Source organism: Tenrec ecaudatus, chromosome 1 (assembly GCF_050624435.1).
Source record: "Tenrec ecaudatus isolate mTenEca1 chromosome 1, mTenEca1.hap1, whole genome shotgun sequence".
Lineage (NCBI taxonomy): Eukaryota > Metazoa > Chordata > Mammalia > Afrosoricida > Tenrecidae > Tenrec > Tenrec ecaudatus.
Genome location: NC_134530.1, coordinates 238418344 through 238440331, shown reverse-complemented (window position 1 = coordinate 238440331; position 21988 = coordinate 238418344). Strand labels below are relative to the sequence as shown.

The 21988-nt window shown below is 37.4% G+C and overlaps 1 protein-coding gene across 2 annotated transcripts in view; it reads right to left on the bottom strand.

Moving 5' to 3' along the window:
- Window positions 1-21988, bottom strand: part of SPATA17 (spermatogenesis associated 17) — a 282434-nt gene that overhangs the window by 157294 nt on the left and 103152 nt on the right. For both annotated transcript variants that reach the window (XM_075530400.1, XM_075530408.1), the window contains one exon: window positions 10604-10727. In XM_075530400.1, the coding sequence (XP_075386515.1) occupies window positions 10604-10727 (124 nt within the window). The remainder of the gene's footprint in view (window positions 1-10603; window positions 10728-21988) is intronic.

Below are 21988 nucleotides of genomic sequence, written 5' to 3'. Positions count from 1 at the left end.
AACCAGAAGGTTTATGGTTTGAGCCAACTGCAAGACACCTTGGAAGAAAGAACTGGCGATCTACTTTCAAAAGATGACGGCCATTGAAAACGCCATTTAACTCTAAAACCTGGAGGGTCACCGAAGAGTTGGAATGAACTCTATAGCAACTGTTTTGTTTGGGGTTGTTTAGATATAGGTAAAAGTACAAGTTAAAAAAAAAGAATAAATTCCTTAAATTATGAATTCAAACCAACATAAATGATAATTGGTTAACTTATGTGCACAATATAATATAATTAAGATGGTGATTACAACAAAATTACATTATCTTAATGATTCACAGTTTATTTCAATGAGATATTAGAAGTAAAATGATATGCAAATGCATACATACATGCTTTAATTAAAAAGTAAATGGAAAATAAAGCTAAAACTTTTCAGATGAGAAAGGGCTGAAATCCAACTCATTAAGAAAACTAATAAACTAGTCAGGGATCAGTACTTATTACATCACTATCTGGAAAAACACAACTTTTTTAGTTAGTTTAGTTCACTTATAATAGGGAAAAATATTATAGAGTTGAGTCAGGCAGTTAATTAAATCTGTATGTTATATTTTTCTTTTGGCATTTTCCAATCCAAGTGGTTTCTCAATTAGTTCACTTTTGTTTTTGCCTCTCTCAGTATTTTTGCCTCTCTTTCGTAGATGTGTGCTGGTAAAAAGATGGCAACGCAGAAGAATAGAAAAGGGATTTTTTTTCAAAAGGTATTATTAATGGACACATCAAGACTTCTGTTTAACCACTTCACTCTCAGAGTACTGACAATGAATAATAATTCTATCCTTTCATATATTACAGGATAATAAAACTATAATGTTAAAGAGGGAGGAAATAAAATGTAAAAGGTAATAAATAGCTAATTCATTCCCCATGCTAATTCAGTCCTTGGCCTTTCCTGAACAGAGACTACAAATAGCGACAAATTATATGATGACTTTGTAATATGGACAGTTCACTTGGGACTAAGAAGAAATGACCAAACTTGAAGACCAGACTATTAAACTACAGACCCAAAGACTATAGGTCAGATCTTTACTCACTACATAGTTTTCTTGAGAGAATTAACCAACTATGTATCCAAAGGAAAAATAAGTACCAAACAAGAGCATTTTCATAACCACGACGATAATTGCTGCTTTCTAGGTGTATTGAATCTTGGCTCAAGAAATAGGTAGCAAACAAATTGCCATGTTTTGATAATTAGATGCAACACTGGAAGCATATACTTGCCTATTCTAACAGCTACCTGGGCAACTGATGAGAACAGATTCATATGTCTACCCATTCTAAAGGAAAGTGAATCCAATAAAATAGAGAAATTGTGGAACAATATCATAAATATCACATGCAAGTAACGGGTTAATGAAGATAGTATTAAAATGGATGCAGTGCTACCTCAAAAAGAGAGCACCAGGAAGTCAAGGCAGATTGAGAAGAGGTTATTTTGGAATGAGGATTATCACTGCTGATGTCAGATGGATCTGGGCTGAAAGGAGAGAATACCAGAAAGATGTTTGTGTGTGTTTTATTGACTCTATAAAGGTTTTAGGCCGTGTGTATCCTAGCAAATTATAGCTAACTTTGTGGAGATTCAGAATTCCAGAACATTTTGTTTTTTCTCATTTGCAAACTGTACAAAGACCAAGAGGACGCCATTAAAAGAGAACAGGGGGACAGAAAGTGGTGTTTCAGAGTTGAACCCTTTCATCATCCTTAGTTGATCTGTATGCTGAGTAAATAACCTAACAACAGGCCTGCCTTTATTGAAATTAATGCTTGATCAATTTCTAACTGAAGAGTGTAGTAGAATTCTTCAATTTCTTCATAATTGGCTTTAGTGGTTGGTGGTAAATTTGAATAATAGTTTCATTAACTGGACTTCCTTCAAGGCATATAGATATTATCTGTGAAAATCTAGGGCTTACCTTTATCTGCTTTCTTTCCCAGATATCCTAAAGTCATCTTACCCTTCAGCAATCCAAGACCCTTACCGCATTAACTTTCCCTTACCCAGAGCATAATTATTTGTGTCTTCAGAGTATAGACATTATCTCAGGGTTCTGAACTTACTTTTTCTTTCATCCCTTAAAATAAAACATGGCAACTTTCATTAACTCTACTGATAAGAGGATATTATGCCTGGTGGCATAATAGTTATGCATTGGGCTGCTAACTGTCAGGTCAGCCATTCAAAACCACCAGCTGCTCCATGGGAGAAAAATGGAGCTTTCTACTCTCATAAAGAGTAGAAACTCACAGGGGGGCAGTTCTACCTTACTCTACAAAGTCTATATGACTTGGCATCAACTCGATGGCAGTGATTATTTTTATACTGATAAGAGAGGCTTAATAGTTAACATGTCTCCTTTCCAAAATCATTTAATAAGCAAGAAAGGGCTGCATCTTTCATGATAAAGTAATAGTAAATTCAAAGTCTTCATAAAAATCTATGAGATGGTGCCTCTTGTATCTCATTAGTGCTCGGGTTGGGTAAGAATTCTGAATTTCCAGAATATGACAAGCCACAGAAATAACCTACTTTATGCATTAGGGGGTACACACACACACTAAAACCAGAATTACACTGGGGAGAGCTGAGCTTTGCTGCTAGGCTAGCATTGAGCAGCTCGCTCTGAGTTAGTGCACCCAGTGGCATCTCCTGGGAAGGTTCTCTCTGGTCACAGTGAATTTTTTTTTTTTTTAATAAAAGCAGTTTCGCTGGAACCTCATTGTTTGTGATGGACAATTTAAGAGAAAAGCATGTGGCTGTGAAATTTTGTTTCTTGCTCAGGAAATATGCCACAGAAACTATTGTGATGTTGAACACAGCTTACAAGGACAGCACTATGGGAAAAACTCAAGTATATGATTGGTTTTCTCTTTTCAAAAATGGTAAAATGTTGATTGATGACAAACCTCATTCTGGACCTCTGTCAACTTCCCAAACAGATGAAAATGTTGACTCATGGTACATTTGGAGTTTGTTTCACCAGGTCAGACTGTTAATCAGGCTTTCTATTTAAAGGCTCTGAAAAAGATTGTGCAACAGTGTGCAACAAAAAATGCCTGATTTGTGGCAGATGGAGGACTGGTTTTGCCACCACGACGATGCACCTGCTCACACAGCCATCGCAATGTGCCAGTTTTGGCAAAAACAAACAAACAAACAAACAGCATGCCTCTCTTGCCCCACACACCTTACTCACCTTCCCTCTCTCCACGTGACTTCTTTTTATTTCCATGAATGAAAAGGGATATGAAAGGACAGCAATTTGATGACATAGATGAAGTGAAGAGAAAAAATGAGGGAGGTGCTGTCAGCTATCCAAACAGATGAATGTGAGAGTGTTTCCATGAATAGAATAGCAGATTTGACAAAAGCATTAAGTGTAATAGAGAGTACTTTGAAGGTGATAAGGTTGTTTTGAAGAAAAAAAATTTAAATACCTAGATTTGAAAAAAAAATCTGGCTCTTGGGTGGGATACTTCCTCATGTATATTCTGTGTAAATTCTTATAAAGAATTATTCTAGAACATTACATCATATTCTATCAAAATGTTCATGTTGTGGAGCAAGTGTCAAAGAGATTAGATAAGCAGACTAGAGAGAATTAAATATCAAGGATGAGCAATTGGGATTTTATCCTATAGACAACAGGGTCTTGAGCAGTTTATAAGCTCCTCCAGCACAAGAAGTTTTTTGAAGTAGTGTTTCAGAAAGATTTATCTGATGGTAGTTTGCCTAAAGGTCAAAAGAATGGAAAGAATTGTGTTCAAGTTGAAGAAACGGACTTAAAGAGATTGATTCAATATACTTGGAAAGATGAAGTGAAAGAAATTGATACATTTACTAGGAAAAAGAAAAGTAAAAAAATTTTAAAACTGAGATGACTCAGAAATGAGATAGATTTGGACAAATCAAGGGGGAAAATGGATCGAGGGAAAAAGAGGGTGGCAGAAAACTGATGCCAGAAACTATGTGAATGTCTAAAACTAGATGGCATCGAATTACGAGGCACTGGCATAAGGAAGATACATGGATACTGTAGAAATTGAGGTGTGCATAAAAGGTCCAATCAAGTCACTAGAAAGCAAAGTACTAGAAGTCAAAGTAGTAGTTTTGAGATAAAGTGTAAGAGGTTTTAAAAACCGCTCCAGAGTCTTTAGGAGGCTACGTATTAACATCACTCTTGAGTTTTCCAACTATTGTGGTGTTACACCACTGCCTTAGGCATCCCCGAGACACATGACATACACACAGAGACATATACAAAGTGCCAGGTATGCACTCAAATCCTGCCACTATCTGTATGTCACCATCTCATACTGGAAATTGAACAACCACACATTGAGTATTTAATATCTGTGAGACAAAAACTGCTGCTTTACAATAAGGGGAAGATAGAGTTGGAAGCAATACAATAATTTAGAAGAAATAACTTTTTCTTAATGTATACATTTTTTTCACTTGACAAGGTATATCTCATAATCATGCCCATACCAACAGATGATTAATTAATTGGGGATACATCAAAGTTACTGTTAAAATTAAGATACTTTCCTTCTTCACACATGGTAAAGCTGGCAAGGAACTGGGTAGTGATTTGTACATGTGGTTGCTGAGAGTCACACCGACTCGACAGCATCTCATGACAATAATAACATACAAATATGATTTAACGTCATTGCTTTTTAAAGTAGCACAATTCAGAAGCAGTTGAAACCACTTTATTTCACTCAGACATTCAGTGATATAAAATTTTAGCCATGTTAATCAGTGTGACTTTTAAAAAAGTATTTAAAACAAAAAACCAAAAACTACACTGTTGATAGAGTAGATTCTTATAGCAACTGGTTGGACAAAGTGGAACTGTCCTTTAGGCTTTACAAAGTATACTGCCTCATCTTGCCCTCACAGCAGCGGGGTGGAGGGTGGGGGGGTGGTATTGCACTTTTGCTTAACCAACCGTGCTTACTCCACTGTGTTTCCAGGGCTTCTTCTCAAGAAACAGAAACACAGGAAACTTTTTATAGATCCGTATGAAATTTCCACTGCCCACTTACAGAAAAACTACTATCTAAGCTGTAACATGGAAATTGTTTCTATAAAATAAATGTTAAGTATAAATTTTGTTATGTCTATTTTAGCTTTATTTTGAATATATACATACTATTAAATGCAACAGCTGTTAAATTATCTGTAATCATACAAAATGCTGACATGTTTGTATGTTTTATATTTATTCTTTTTTCATTAGCATTATTCAAAAAGAAAATAGGATTTTATTTTTAGCAATTAAGTCAATGTTCATGTGAATAATTCAAATAATGTAAACTTTGAAAAAAATTCTCTTTTGATATTTAGATCCTGAATTTATATTTACATCTCTGATTTCTGTAGGATTCTTTAAAATTGTAGCAATATTTTAGAGGCAGTCTATTTTCATAAATCCAACAATAGGTCTTTGCATATATCTACCAGTAGGTGGAGCAGACAACATAATTTATTACCTAAGAAGAAGGGCAAGGAAATGAAAGTCAGTTTATCTGGAATAAAACAAACCTACCAATGAGATTTTCTTCAAAGGAAATATGTCCTACATATGTTAGATTTAGTTTGACTGCCTACTGTATCAAAATAAATAACTTTATTAAATAATCAATCTTTGCCGAAAGATAAATTACAATTACAAATAGAGGCAATGTTTGCATTTTACTTTATTCAAATCAACTAAAATTAGTTCTCTTTTCATAAAACTTTTACAGGGACAAAGAATTTTTGATGTGTTCATTTAATAAGGGCACTCACTAAACCCAATCCTGTTGTACAGGTGATGGGGTGCATAACAAATAGTATTTTCTGGGAAATATAATTGACTAATCCTATTATGTCTGTAGCAACAAATTAACCTTATTACTACTAGTAAATGGTGATTGATTATTTATGCAAATAAGTTTCCATGCACAGCTTTCTGATTGAAATAAACATATACAAAAGGTGCTTTAATATGACTTGAACTTTTTAATTAATAAAACCCTGAGGGGTCTATTAATTCACTCATTGCAATATTAGTTATTTACTTGTGTAATTCCTATTAGCACTAACATATTTGCTTGAATAACGATGAGATAATTGATACCAGTAAAAATTAACAATAGCTTTTAAAAGTATTTTAAGATATATATTGGATGTGTACTAAAAGTGGGCTTGAAATTGACTTTAAAATTATGCCATTGGTACACTAATATGTCAGTGGATCAGTGTAATCATTTTAAAATTAATGTATTAAATAGTTCATTAGTTTCTCTATTCACTACACATGAATATAGAAACAATTTTGGATGACAAAATTTTTAACCTTTTTACAACATTATTTTTCTGAAATACTTTATACTTTTTAAAGTCATGCTTTTCTATAATTATAGGCATTTAAATATAAAATTAGTATTCTATAAATTGTATTAATGTCATTTCTAAATCATTAAAGCTCTCAATAGAAATAGTGTTCTCTTCTTGCTAAAAATACTTCTAGAATTATTTCAGCAGGTCAACAAAACATTTTCTATCCTAGCATACTTCTTACAAAAATTATTTACATTTGGATATGTATGCAGGACATTTTACATTATTTGCAGGAATTGAAAGTCAATCTGATAAAATCTTTTAAAATAATAATCTTAAATAGTGTAGAGTGGGCCTTTAGTGATTCAGAACAGATTTAATACAAACTCAAACCTCTTTAAGAAGCAATAGCAGTAATCCGTGAATAAGTGACTGGGGAATCCTGAAATATCCGGAGCTTAATTTCTTCCCCAAGGCAAGTCAGGATGTCTGTGACAACCATGAGACTAAAGTATGTGTCTTTCCTTTGCTGAGCTTTACAGGTTAAGGGAAGTTTATTTAAGAAAATAAAATAAAACAAACTGGCAATCAAATGTTGAACGGCTATTGCTAAGGTTGTTAGTTCCGGCCTGCAGTAGTTCTTCTGTAAAAGATGCATCCACTGTCCATTTTTTGCCAAGCTCGCCCTCCTCATAGGAACAGCAATGTGGTAACAATTAGCACAGTATGGTAATGAACATATTTGTGAGGAGGGTCCGGTCTACAAAAAAATCCATGCATTATTTGTGTAAAACTACAGGACATACATGCTCCACAATAGAAAGATACCTATTTGCTTCAACTTAAAAGGTGCTTGGCTGATGTCAGACGGTGTGCTCCATGTGGCTAAGGGTCATGTCTTGTACAATTTTATAACTCAGAGGCCTAAACCGTCCAAGAGGGATGGTTGACCTTCAAAATTATCTTCAAAAAAATTATCTGGTGGATTTAAAAGTTAAGAATCATACTTACTTTATTCATTAAACTTGATTTTTGTTTTGGTCAAGATTGTTTAGGATTGTGATTTATAGAATCAGTTTTAAGAATCAGTCTTTTTTTGTAACATGGATGAAAATAGTGATTCAAAGAAAGGAAAGCAAATCTCATGGAACATAAGAAATAAAACATTGTGACTTTCTAGGAACATCCTTTCAATACAACCGATTTCCTGATCAAAGTACGCAGATGAAACTGAGAAAGTGGTGCCATCTCAAGTTGCTCAGGACCAAATATTAAGGTCGCTGGGACAATGTATCCAAGCTGCTAGCTCCAAACAAAAACACTCCATATCCAAAGGAGATGATTTCTGAACATAATTTTCCCAGGAATGTCCTTAAGTCTATGAACTCTGGTGTAAGATAGGAAGGATGGGCAACTATACAGAACTTTAAAAGTTCATCATTAGTAGCTAAAGAAGGAAGTAAACCCGAAGATAAAGTGTTTCCCACAGTAACACCAATCAAGGAAAGCCGAAAGCAGGGTCATAGTTGGTACTTGACAGGTTAAAGTCTAATAATGGGATCGTTACTGTTTGCATCATGTCTTCTAAAGTCCTGAAACTGCTTTAGATGTATTTAATCCACATAATGCTCTTTCAAGGTGGGTTTATAAGATTCCACTTTACGGAAGGAAACTGCTCAGTGGAGTATAGACCCCTAGTGTTTTACTTTCACTGGGAGAGCTGGAATGCCAACTGAACTCTGTCTGATGACAGAGAGCAGGCGCTTTGAAGCACAGTAGTTCTTCAAAGGCAGTTATTGGATTGGATGACAGGGAATTCTAGCGACAGAGGGTCTACCACACTAAAGTGTGCGTACACTGATACTATCAAGGGCCAGTTCTGTACAAACAAGCAGGAAATAGAGCAGAGCAGTCAGAGCTTGTGTTGGTTGATACAAACATATTCAGAGCTCAAGGGGAGAATTATCTGAAAATCCATTACGGCCAGTGATTCAAGTTACCTGGTCATGTTTGTGAAACTGTTTGTTAAGTCAGGTGCTTCATTAAAAAACGGAATTCACACCATAGAGTTGGACCATTGAGGAAAGCATTTTGGATACGAATAAAGTGAAATAAAAACATTTTTAAAAGAATACACAAAAGAAAAAAAAAGACAAAAAAGAATACACAAAAATTTCCTATCAAACTGTGTGACACATATAAACATTCCATAGACTACTGTTATTTTATTTTTATTAAACATGGGAGTCGTTATGAACTTTCTATATCATTCTACTACAAACTCAATACCTAGATGCCCCGAGATGAAACGTAATCATAAAATGTTTGTTAAAAATTTTAATTTGTTTTCTCCCCTGATGTTTAGTCAATTCCAACTCATAGTGGCCCTATAAAACAGAGGCTGGCTGCTCTAAAAGGTTTGCGAGGCTATATGTCTTTCTGGAAGCACATGGATTCATCTTCCTCCACTGAAGCAGCTGATAGATGCCAACAGCAAGCCTTTCGGTTAGCAGCCCAGCACTGGATTGCAGTCATTGCTACGTTTCTGAGCCTCTTGTGCATCCAGTGTTCATCCCTCTCCTTAAGGGTCTCTGTCTGTCTTCCAGACCCCCTCTGAGGACTGGCTCCTCATTCATAAAGACTGCAGCATTTTAGCCTGTTCTGTACATCTGCTATGAATTGGAATCCACTTAATAACAATGCATTTGGTTAATGGCTCTGTAGTTTCAACAAATGCATTTTAAATATTGTTATGTATTTTATAATGCTAAAAGTTTGAGTCTTTATTTTTCAGTTCCTTATATCATTATTTAAGAATTTAGAGTTAAAAGATTTCAGTTTGAGTATGAAGTCAATTATTCACTTTGCATATGGAACTGTCATGTAATATCTCTGCACCTATTGTTAAGTAACCCAACTATACTAATCCAAATTAATATTAAGGCAATAATTATTTTTATAAAGTCTTGTTTAGATAAACATCGAGAGACTAGTGGCACAGGCGGCCTGTGCCAAATATGCATATAGTGAGCCGGTAGCCATTCCGTTTATACGGATGCCTCTAAGGATGACATCCAGAAGCCCTGGTGGCAAAATATTTGAGTAATTAGCTACTAACCTAAAGGTTGGACGTTCGAAACCACATGGCAACTCTGTGGGAAAAGAGCTCTCAGGCCTTAAAATCCTTTCCCATAAACATGATAGCTTAGAAAACCCTAGGGGATGGATGTACCACACCACAGGTGGGTCTGGATGACCCAATAATCAACCCCAAGGCACCCAACAGCAACAAGAATACAGTCACTCTGAGGAAGTCGCATCTTCCACCGCTGAGACTAGATGTGCCCACATTTGAAGGCATTTGAAGACGTTTCAAAGTTATTCTGGGCTGGAAGTAGGAGACTAGATTAAACATTTGTAGAAACAAATGAAACATATCTAAATTGCTACTTTCCTGACAAGGACTCAAGTATTAAAGCACCTCTCAACTCCCAAACATACGCTTTACAACCACAGTATATTTTGAGTGCAATATTATACACACCATATAATATATCATATATTGCTACTTAGCTGTCGTGCCAACCTCTGTAATTGTGCCAAAGAAATACTACTCAATTGATGTATGTATGGATTGTGATAAGAGTTGTATGAGCCCCTAATAAAATGATTTATTTTAAAAAAGAAATACAAGTCAACGTCAGAGTGTCCAAATTCTACATTAATATTTCTATATGACAAAGTAAGGTAAATGGATGAAGTGATGTTGCTAAAAAGCTGTACCGAGATGGTCCCATCACAATGGTGAAATGTTGGAGGGATGTTGATCAATTAACAGAAAGAGAAAACAAAAACCGTAAAAGCCACCTCAGCTTAATAACTTGGTAGTTCTTGATCAATTCACAACACAACAATACAGTCCTCGAAATGAGCTTGTAAAGTGAGGTTATGCCCTTCGTGTTGTGCTATCACAGTGGCAGATCGCCCTGCTGACAGGACATTCCTGCCAGCTTCGCAGCGCCGCCTCTGTGAAGCCGCTGTCACACAGGAGTCATGGTGTCTGAGCGCGCCTACAGACAAGCACGAAATGGAACTCGAAGTAGTGTCTTTGTGGTATCTTTTCAACAAGTCATGTCCCCTTCAGCCTGCTAGTTTATCTCTGTCAAGCTCGGGACCCAAGTGGCGTCCGGGAGCTGTCAGGGACAGGTAGACCAACCTGCTTTGTGCTGAGGAGGTAATGCATCTTTCGAGCTTGGTAATCTCTTTCCTTCCCTTCCCTTTCCAGCTCGGCCTTCTTCTCTTCCCTCTCTTTCATCTCAGCGAACTCTTCCAGGGCCTCCCTGCAGCACAAGAGCCTGTGGTTATTGATGGCATCGAAAATCCGCTAGCGTTTTAACCCTTTCACTGATGAAAATCAAGCAAGTTTTCTGGAAGGCAATCCATTATCCAGCTCCATCAAAATCAGGGGTGTGATACAGCTATATGATCTTTGCAATCTGTAAAAAGCATTGAAGTGATCGAACAGTGGATGACTCATACAATCGAATACCTGTGGGTTGTAATCAAATCAATAACTGGGGGAATACGTGAAATGCAAAGGACATGAATTGCTGCAAGATAGGTTTCTTTGGTTGAAGATTAGTGATATAGGACATGTTTTTATCCCAAGAACACATGTGAAGTTCTTATTTCCTTTCAATTTGTTTTTTTTTAATTTCTGGATTGTTGATGATTTATTTGGCAATCTAATTAATGGGTTGAATTTTAAAATATGGCAGGGTTTAACACATACAATTGCTTATTGTGCATTGGTTTCAGTTAAATATTATTACATTATATTTAAAATTAGAATTTATCCATTGTAAGAATAATTACAGTAAAGTTAAATTGTTTGAATAACTTTCAGAGTTTTTAAGGATGCTAAATTCTATTAAAAACAAAACTGTTCATTTATATATATGAAATTTAAACAGAAAATACATTTTAAGCTATACTATATGAAGAACACATACTAAATAGAATAAGATAAGATTAAATGTGGAAAATATGTTACCTTTTTTCAGGTACCAATCTAACTATTCATGCTAGGATAATTTTTTGAAATTGCACTTTACTGTTTGTTTTTTCAAATGATCCATAACTTAGTGTCTACTGCTATCTGTGGACATTTAATTAATCACCTGAGCATTTTCCTCAAAGATATCATCAGGGAGAGAGTAGAAAATTCCAAAAATAAACAAGATTCTTATACGTACTTTAATCTCTAGAAATATTTTTGTTGCAATTTTCTGTTAAAGGCTACTCATACAAGGTTACTTATGAAACACACTGACGTTTAAAAATCACCATGCTATGCTACTGCCGCAGAGTAATTTTTTTCAACATAAGATTAAATTGCAAAATAAATGAATTACTTGGAGTGGCATGGCCCCCATTTTGCCACACTTCTCTTGAAAATTGCTTATTAATATGAAAAAAGGACTCAGAAAATAGCCTGTTTTGCTTTATGCATAGTATTTTGGGGGCTTTGGCACCCACAGAGCTGGCCTAGCTGCACATTTAGATTGTGTTGGCAAGCTGGTACAATGACCTTTCTGACCTGCATCTCCAGGCTATTATTAATCGCTAAGTAACCTGGTAAAGCCAAACAAATTTGTTTCCATTGAAAGGATCTCTATCTGTGTCTGAGAATTTGTTCTGTACCAAACAAACCTCATTAACTGTGTCCATTTTTGACAAAGAACCAGGAGTTAGAGGGATTGGTGACCTTTCTTTGTCCTTAAGGTACAGATTTCCAGGCAGTTACATACAAATAAATGAGAACTTTTGCTAGAAAAAATAACAATCTGGTGTTACATAATAAAGTGAATACACTATTAATTTGAATATTTACTTTATGGTAAAATACAAAAATACTTCTCCTTAAAAGCCTTTAAAATAAATTGAAAGAACTCATGAAATATTACTTTGAAAAATAGTCAGAAACTTAATAATAATATTACTTAATATTACTCAAAAGATAAATATAGTTTCTAAGCAAAATATAGCTACAGAGAGCTTTGTGCTCTATAAATGATTTAATGAATGCCACATCATCTTATATAATAAAGATAAGCTATATGTATACATCCAAACCCACTGCCATCAGTCAATTTTGACTCATAGTGACCCTACACAGATAGGGGTACAGAGGCTGTAAATCTTTACAAAAGCAGACAGCCTCATACCTCTTTCTCATATTGATACATACAAACATACATACAATATTACAACTTCTATTCTACCTTGTATATATCATATATGAATATATGCATTTATGCATTGCATATATGATATATATATGTAAGGTAAAATAGAAGTACATAGAACTTGGATATAAGATAGAGGGTGTAAGTCACTTGAAGTAGATAAAACAATCTACTTTTAAGATATGAAAAATCCAAAATCAAAACAGCTTATACTTGGAGAACAGCACAAGGATAGGTAAAATTGGAATACATATAAAGACTGTACATTTCCAGTGTACAGAGAAAATACTCACTGAACAAAGAAAACTAGGGAGCCCCACACCCACCAAAAGAAAAAAGAGTGGGGGACTTAAAAATGAATCTAAAATCATCTCAAGACCAAAATAAGAATCTAATTTACTAAACTCAAAATTACTGGGGGAAAATCCATTTTCAGAGTTCTAAATTAGTATAATACAAAATACTCCATTCCCCCCCCCCCAAACTCAACTCACTGCAAACAAGATGATTTTGACTCCTAGTGACCCTTTAGGACGCGTAGAACTGCTTCCTAGGGTTCCTGCGATTGTAACTCTTTGCAGAGGTAGATCGGCTCATCCTTCGCTCAGGGACTGACTGGAGAGTCTGAAATGCTGACCGTAGGTTAAGCTCTATGCGTAGCCCATATGCCACCAAGGCTCAGAACAGTGTGTGAATATACTGAACGCCTCCGATTTACGTGTGGCCAATAGGCTTTAATGATTATGTAGGAAAAGCGGAATAAGTTATTTCCCTGGGATATACATACACCTTTTTGTTACATCGATCGGGATGAATGCAAAGCTAAACCTATTGTGGACAATGTGATAAAATTTACATTCCCATTACGAAAGCAGTTCTAACGAGGATTGCCTTCAAAATTATGAAAATGATGTACTTTTAAATGTTATGTCAAGTACTATATATTGGCTTACACATACTCCCGGGCTATGCCACATTAGGAGGCTTATTATAAGCCCATTTTGCATGTTTGTCTAGTTTATAGGGAGCCCTGTTATACGGTGGGGTCAGCATTGAGCCACTAACCTGGAGATCAGTGGTTCCAAGTGGTTCAAGAGAAGAGGTGAGACTGCCTGTTCCCCTAAAAACTTACAACCTCCTTGGAGCACAGTCTCAGACACCCTAAGGAGAAGTTCCACTGTCTTATATGGTTACTATGACCCTGAAATCTTCAATGGCGGTGGGTTTGCTCTTCTAATTTAAGTAGATAAAGATAAAATGATACTAGGCCATTTACTTCACCTACTGGGCTGGATAAAATATGGTCTGCTTTCTCAACTTCCTGCCATGCCTCTCTGGACCAGCACACACTTGCATGAAATCGGACGAATTGCATGAAGTCTGGCTTTCCAGGAGGTCTGGAGTAAACCCTGGTCACTGGGAGATGGGAGGCAGAAGGAACCGAGGTCGAGCACCTTCTTCGGCTTTCCATGAGCCACTTCAAGGATTAGTTTCAACTCACACACCTAAATGAAAACCTGCGTGTCCAATGACAACAAATATAGCTGATGCTTCACTTTGGAACTCTGCGTGAAGAAGTCAGCAGGGCATCGGACCCCATGCTGTTGCTTTCCTTGCTCCCCATCAAGGTTCCCAATCATCGCACTGCCAAAAGTGGGGCCAGCACATTGGTCCCTGCTGCAGGCCCTGGTTTGCTTTGAGACAGGGTCCATTCAATGGCAGTGAATTTGGTTCGGTTTGGTTACCACTCTCGTCATCAGAACATAGCACTGTGTGAACACTGAATATACAAAAGGTTGTATCTGCAGCCACAAGCTCCTCTTTTCCTTTAAATATGTTTTCCAGTGGGTAATTTTGGGGGGAGGGAATAAAAATGGTAGTGTATATTGTACTAGTATATAGCAAAAGACTAGAAATGGAAAAAATGCTTTAAATTTTAATTAGCATAACAATGAAAACAATAAAAATGTTAAGAGTTGCCTCCAACGACCTTTCCTGCCTTGCTTCATGTCATTGTCATTATAACTAGGCTTTCATTGCGATAGCCTATTCTACTTCCCAGAACAAAGTAAACCATTTCTTCGCATAGATATTTCCTGCCTTGAACACCCTTTGCACTGATCTGAATTGTTCCCCCACTAGTGTTCCCTTTCATAATGCCATACTCTCCCAACTTCCAGAGAACTTCAAAAAATTCATGCTAAGATATTTATGAATAATCTATTAAATGTGAGCTCTTTCCCCTTCCAGGAAAAACTTGCTTCTGGTGTCAATCTTATTTGCCTACTAGATGGCAGTTTGTTTAACCTTAAGCTTTTTATGACCCCACACATAATAACTTTTAATAGCTGGGCACCATCAACTTTCTTCACCTTATTTGCTCATGCACCCATTTTGTCTTCAGCGATTATGTTGAGAAGGTGAGTATCATAAAATGCCACATTATTTGAACAAACCTTTCTTATACTGAGATAATAGAGAGAAAGAGAGAAATACACCTATCTTCATGTATTTACATATATACATCTCTAGATCTATACCTATATATAATTTTTACTTTCTTTTTCTTTATTCTTTCCTCCTACCAAAAGGGGTAATTTTGACTTAAAATAAAAGTGGCTCCAGAATGAGAAAAGGAAGGCATGGGACAAGCCTAGAGAGAAAAAACATTCAGCAAAGAATGATTGCATGTTGGACTGATAACCAAAGGTCAGCAGTTCAAAGTCGCCAGTCATTCTCCAGGACCAGGAGAAGACTGTCGCAGAGTCAGCTCTACACTGGTTCTATAGGGTGGCTCTGAGTCTAAATTGATTTGATGGCAGTAAGGTTGATTTCGTTTTCTGAAAGAACTGATGGGTTAATTTAACAATTGCTAAAGGACTTTGGTATTTCTTAGGTGGATAAAAGGTTGTGACAAAGTGCTCACCAAATAGTAAAATGGAAAGGATAGAAATTTTGGGGGTTGGGGTAGGAATTGGTATAATATGGCCTATAAAAGGAATAAAGACTTCTAAGTTGCTTCTCTAACAGATCTTTAAACATATGGAATGATTTGAACAAGCTTTGCCCGTGGCCGTAAACCAAAAAATGGAGGAGAAGAAGTCGGATGATACTTCTTCAGCCCCCAGCCTCTGAAACCATGCAACCTCAGAGAAACCTTGTAGGGCCCCACCCAACTAGGTGAAGACCACGAAGGAGAAAATATATATTAGGTTTGTTTTACAATGTTTGTGTTGTTGTTAGACGCTGTCAATTCAGTTCCGACTCCTAGCTTCCAAATGCACAACAGAAAGAGACACGCCATCCTTATCATTGCTAAGTGTGGTGAGCCCATTGTTGCAGCCATTGTGATCAGTTGTCTCATTGGGGGTCTTTCTCTTTGATGTTCCCTTTCTCCTGTGCCAAGCATGGTGTCCTTTACCAGGCACTGGTCTTTTCTGATAACATAACCCAAGTAAGGGAGGCAAAGTCTCACCATCTCACTTTTTAGCAGCATTCTGGCTGTACTTCTTCCAGGCAAATTTGTACGTGCTTCTGGCAATCCATAGTACTTGCACTATTCTTCGCCAACACCGTAACTCAAATGTACAAATTCTTCTTTCATCTTCCTTAGTTAATACCTTTCACATGAATATGAAGTGATTGAAAGCACCGTGACTTGAACAAGGTGCATCTTAGTCCTCAAAGTAATATCCTCTACTTTCCTCTTGTCCCACTATCATGCTCAGCCTTCGTTTCAGTAATTCCTCTTGGTTACATTACCCTTGAGTGGCCATCTAGCTGAGAAGCAACAAAGCCCACATGGAAGAAGCACACCACTCTGTGTGATCAAAAGGTGTTGAAGGGATCAGATATCAGGCACCAAAGAACAAAAAAAATCAAATCATTGTGAATGAGAGGGAGTGCAGACTGGGAACCCAAGATCCATCTGTAGGCAACTGGACATCCCCTTACAGAAGGGTCACAGGGAGGAAATGAGCCACTCAGGGTGCAGTGTAACAACGATGAAACATCCAACTTTCCTCTAATTCCTAAAGGCTTCCTCCCCATACCCCCCATCCTTTTTTGATCCCAATTCTACCTTACAAATCTGGCTAGACCAGAGGATGTACAGATAGGAACTGGAAACACAGGAAATTCAGGACCAGTGATGAGAGTGGCGATACTGAGAGGGTGGAGGAAAGGTGGGGTGGAAAGGGGGAACCAATCACAAGGTTCTACATATAACCATCTCCCTGGGGGATGGAAAACAGAAAAGTGGGTGGAGGGAGACATCAGATAGTGTAAGATATGACAAAATAATAATTTATAAATTATCAAGGGTTCATGAGGAACGGAGAGTGGGAAGGGAGGGGGGAAAATGAGGAGCTGCTACCAAGGGCTCAAGCAGAAAGCAAATGTTTTGAGAATGATAACGGCAACAAATGTACACATGTGCTTGACACAATGGATGTATGTATGGATCTTGATAAGAGTTGTATGATCCCCCAATAAAATGATTTTTAAGTGATAGCTTTGCTATTCAACACTTTAAAGAGGTAATTTGCAGCACATTTGTCCAATGCAATCAGTACGCTGTTTGATTTCTTGATTGCTGTTAGACCTCAATCTTTTTCTATTTATCATGATATCATCTATGTTATCTATTGGTTCAGTTGTGATTTGTCTTACTATAGTTATCAGAAATTTGGTGGTTCTCCATAAAAGAACTGCAAGTCCTCTCTACTAAAAGGTATTCTAAAAAGCCACATATATATATATACAATGAATATAAATATGATATAAATATATTAATATGCATTAGTAAATAATAAATATCTGCATTTATTATAGATATTAAAATGAAACACACCTGAAATGAAATGGTAAATTTCTGAATGAAAAACATACACTTAATCAACTTTAAATTTTGTGGTATAATGGCTTAAAATAATGTCCACACTCTTTAGGAACCTGAAAAAATGGTAGGGGATCATATCTGACGTCTTCTAACTCCACAGAGGAAGGAGAATCCAATTACTGTACATCTGTCCACGGTTGGTTCCTAGGAGGCAGAGGTTGGTCATGCCTCCACCCTCAGTCCTTATTTATCCTATTCTGACACCAGGTGTCCTCCTACGGCACTCTACCTTTCTCTTCCGGGTTTGATCATTCATTACAATGGGCACATAGAGCTCACAGACGATCCTTATGATGATGGGAATTTATTAGGGAAGTTAGCAGCTTAGAAAATATTAAGGGCACAGTACTTTTGTCCATAGCACCTTTTCTCAGTCGTGCTGTCAGGCATGTCACTATGATTCTCAGTCTCTCTACTGTGCTGTCCCCTGGCCTCTGGCTCATTGTGTGAAGCAGGAAGCCTATCTGCCATCTGCTCAACTGACACGTAGTCTTGGTGATGCTCCTCTGCCCAGTCTCCTGGTCTTAATCCTGCAGCTCCGGGTGTGTCTGTTGCCTCCCATCACTTCTGAGAGGGATCTGTCATGTGTTCTTCAGGTGACTGTCCTTTCTTGATGGTCATAATATAGATTTCTCTTCTTCTTGCTTCTGAAATGATTCATTTATACTCAGGGGATCCGTTCCTTATATGTTATTTGCATGCACCCACCCAGTGAATTGGTAGGAGGTACAAAAACTATGAATAGAAGAAGCATGACAAGTAATTCCCCTTCACTGTAAAAGAGAAAATTTTGTAGAAACACACTGATATTAAATAGTCAGGTTTCTAAACTATACGTTTTACACCACTCCCTCCAAAAAAGAAAGCTACTGCCAGTGAGGTAAATATGATTCCTAGTAAGCCTATATAGGGTTTCCAAGATTATAAATCCTTATTGGAACAAACTGTCATTTTCTTCTAGGAAGATGCCGGGGCTTTGAGCCACCAGCTACGCAGCTAGCAACCCCAAACCTTGAAGCGCATTCATTATGACCCTGCCACAGAGTTCAAAGCCTTAACTGAAAGGTAGCTAGATCAGGGATAAGGGGGTTGTCTCCACTGAATGCCGATGCTAAACGAAAATTAGCTGTCCAGGACACGAGACAGGGGTTGCAAAGAAACCAGGCACACTAATTAGACACTGATGGGAAAATCCAGAACTGGGTATGCCTACACCCAGGCCACCGAGGCCCAGGTGGAAGCCAGGGACACACCCACATTAGGCACCAGAAATATTACATCACACAGGTGCACCTAAGCTCCACCAATAGGGTCAGCCAGTACCGTCAACCACGCCCCGCCCCCAAGCGGGGATAGAAGGGGATAAATACCAGACTGAGGACAAGCCACTTCCTCTGGTTCCCATGCTCTCTAGCAGGTTGGAGGGTGAGATTTCTCCAGATTGGAGAACATGCAGGCATCTGCATGCCCTCTGGGGTCCGCACCCTCGGTTTTCTGTGCTCTGGGTTCAGGCACTCTTTGGCGCTGTGGACTCTTTCGTGACTCCCTGAAGCAGCCATTTTCAGTCCCGAACTTTCCCAAGGTCCCTGGCATGCGGCTTTGCAGGCTTTCCAGGGATAGTGTGTACTTTCTGCGACTGTAATACCTTCTCTACTAAACGTTACTTCGATTACAAAAGTGCTTCTGCCACGTGAATTCAAAAGATAACAACAGAAATATTTTTAACATTCTTAAAGGAGGACCTTGATACAAAATCCTTATCGGAATTTTTTTCAGTTACCTTCTGCAAATATTTAAGATAATCACCTGGTAACAGCCTATAAAACTCCTTAAGTCGTGTAATTAAGCTAAACAACCCAAGTAAGCCACACTTTTTACCAACCAATCATTGGAAAGCCCCACCACAACTTGTCCTGTCTTCTGATCGCGCATCTTCCACTCAGAATACTATAACCTTATTTCTGTTGCAGAGCACATTTGGTCTTCATGTGGGGTAATATCTCCCAAGTCAAATGTTCAGGTGCTTTCAACAAGTCTCTTTTTGGTTCATCGTAGCAGAGCCTACAGGTTTTACTCTAGGCCATTCCATGATGCCGTCAGCAAATCCCAAGAAGTTGAAGGCTCATAAGCTGTACAAGCATGAGCCCTTTGTCCATCTCGTCCATCCCTGTGAATGCTTGGAGCTGCTCGTGGTGAACCCTCCCAGAGCCTAAACCTCCACTTTGTTGCATACTTAGCTGTTCGAGAGCTGTCGGCCTTCTATTTGCTCTCACTTTCCATTTACCGTCAGAGTATTTTGATGAGTTTTTTGAGACTGCCATCTAGTGAAAGAACATTGTGTCGGTATGTTATCATAACTCGGGTTTGAAAACTGTCCAAAGTCTATTTATTTCTCAGGGCACATTAAGTTGTCGATGCTCCTTCAGACTGTTTACATATGTAGATTAATTAACATAAAGGAGAAAGCCAAATCCAAGGCCCTGATAGTTTTGTATATTGATCATAGACATATTTTTGACATATTCTTGCAAAGGGAAATTTAGGAGATAGATGACAGTCATTAGGCTCATGTGACTTAGGTAAATTTACTTTTCTGGACCAAACTGGGATCTCAAAGCTACTGCATAAAACAGCCACAGTGGGCAGCGATTGGAAGTGGCAGTTAAAGCTTCTCAATGGCACCAGGGTAGTACACTTGTCCTACACAGTCCAAACAAAGTAAGAAACTGCAATATCAGGACTCTATTTTTTTTCTTTTCCTTAATTCCATAGGTTTGGAACAAACTTGACAGTCACTAAGGAATCCAGGTCCAGTCCAGTCTGCTCGTCCTCCTTTCGTAGTCCCCCAGACCCATGTTTACACCTGAGGGATATGGAATCCACAGGGGCTGGTCTGTTGGTCTGTTTGCTCATGGGACAATTTCATTTCATTTTTTCCTCTTAAACCCTCCATCTTCTTCTCTTTTTTGGTCCCATTCTCATCTGTCCCCTTTCCTCCTCCCACCCCCATCCCTGGCCTTCTCCTAGTAATCAAAGTCTTGTCTTTTGGCACACTAAACACATTTCTTCTGCTTTGGTTTTGCTTATAACAATAGGAATGTTAAATATGCATCTATGTAATATTGACTGAGTTTGCTAAGCATAATGTTCTATAGTTTTGTCCATGTCTTGTGGTAGTTAAGAGTTAACATTGTTTTTATATTGATGTATAAACTTCCATATGTACCAGAGCTTGTTTATCCATTCCTCTATAGTTGGGGTTTTGGGTTATTTCCATGTGTTTGCTATATTTTGTGGAAATTGCTGCAAAAATATAGGTACACATGTCTGTTCATGTTATATTCCTAATTTCTTTGGGGTATAAATCCAGTAGAAAGATAGTTGGGTCATCGGTACTTTGATTTGCATTTGTTTAAGAGGCGCCATCTTGATTCCCATAATGGGTGCCCAATTCTCCAGTGCCACTAGCGATGTAAAAGCATTCCTAGCTCTGTACATCCTCTCCAGCATTTGTTATTTTATGTTTTATTGAATTTTGCCAAAAGTGTCAGTGTGAGTTGAGATACTATTGTTGTTTTCATTTGTGTCCCTCTTATTGCTAATGATTATGAACATTTCTTCATAAGGTGATTGGCCACCTGTATGTCATTTTTAGTAAACTATCTATTCATGTCATGCCAATGTTTTAATTTATTTGAATTTTTAAATAAAATGTAGTTTTCTATAGATTTTGGTAATTACCCCTTTATCTAATGCATTATAACTGAATATTACCCCCCAATTTGTGGGTTCTCTGTTGACTATTTTGATGAAGTCTTATATAGCACATAAATGCTGTATTTTTAGTATATGCTGGTTCTTTATTTTGTCCTCTATAGTGTGGGTATTTTTCATTATGTCCAGTAGTGTGTTTTTGTCTTGTACTAGGATCCCTAAGTTTGTCCCTATTTTTCATTGATGGTCTTAATGATGGTGTGATTTATATTTAGGTCTTTTGTCCATCTTGAGTTTGTTTTATACATGGTGTGACATATGGATCTTTTTTCATTCTTTTGCAGGTGAAGATCCCATTTTTCCAGCACCATTTGTTTAAAAGACTGTCTCTTGACCATTTAACATGTTTTACTCCTTTATCAAAAATTTAGTGTCTATAGGTACTTGGTTGTATTTCTGGTTTTCCAATTCTAATCTACTGGTCTTCATATGCATAGTTACACCATTGCCAGGCTATCTGGATTACTGTGGTGATTTAGTAGGTTTTATGGTCCAGGAGTGAAAGGTTTCGTACTCTGTTATTATTTAATTGTGTTTTATTTGTCCTAGGTTTCTTTTCTTTCCATGTGAAGTTAGTAATTTTCCATTTCATAGGGATCTCTAGTATATTTGGCTATTTATTCTTCTAATATCTCTGAACCTGTTTCTGATACCTCTCCCTCATTTGCTCTTCCTGTAA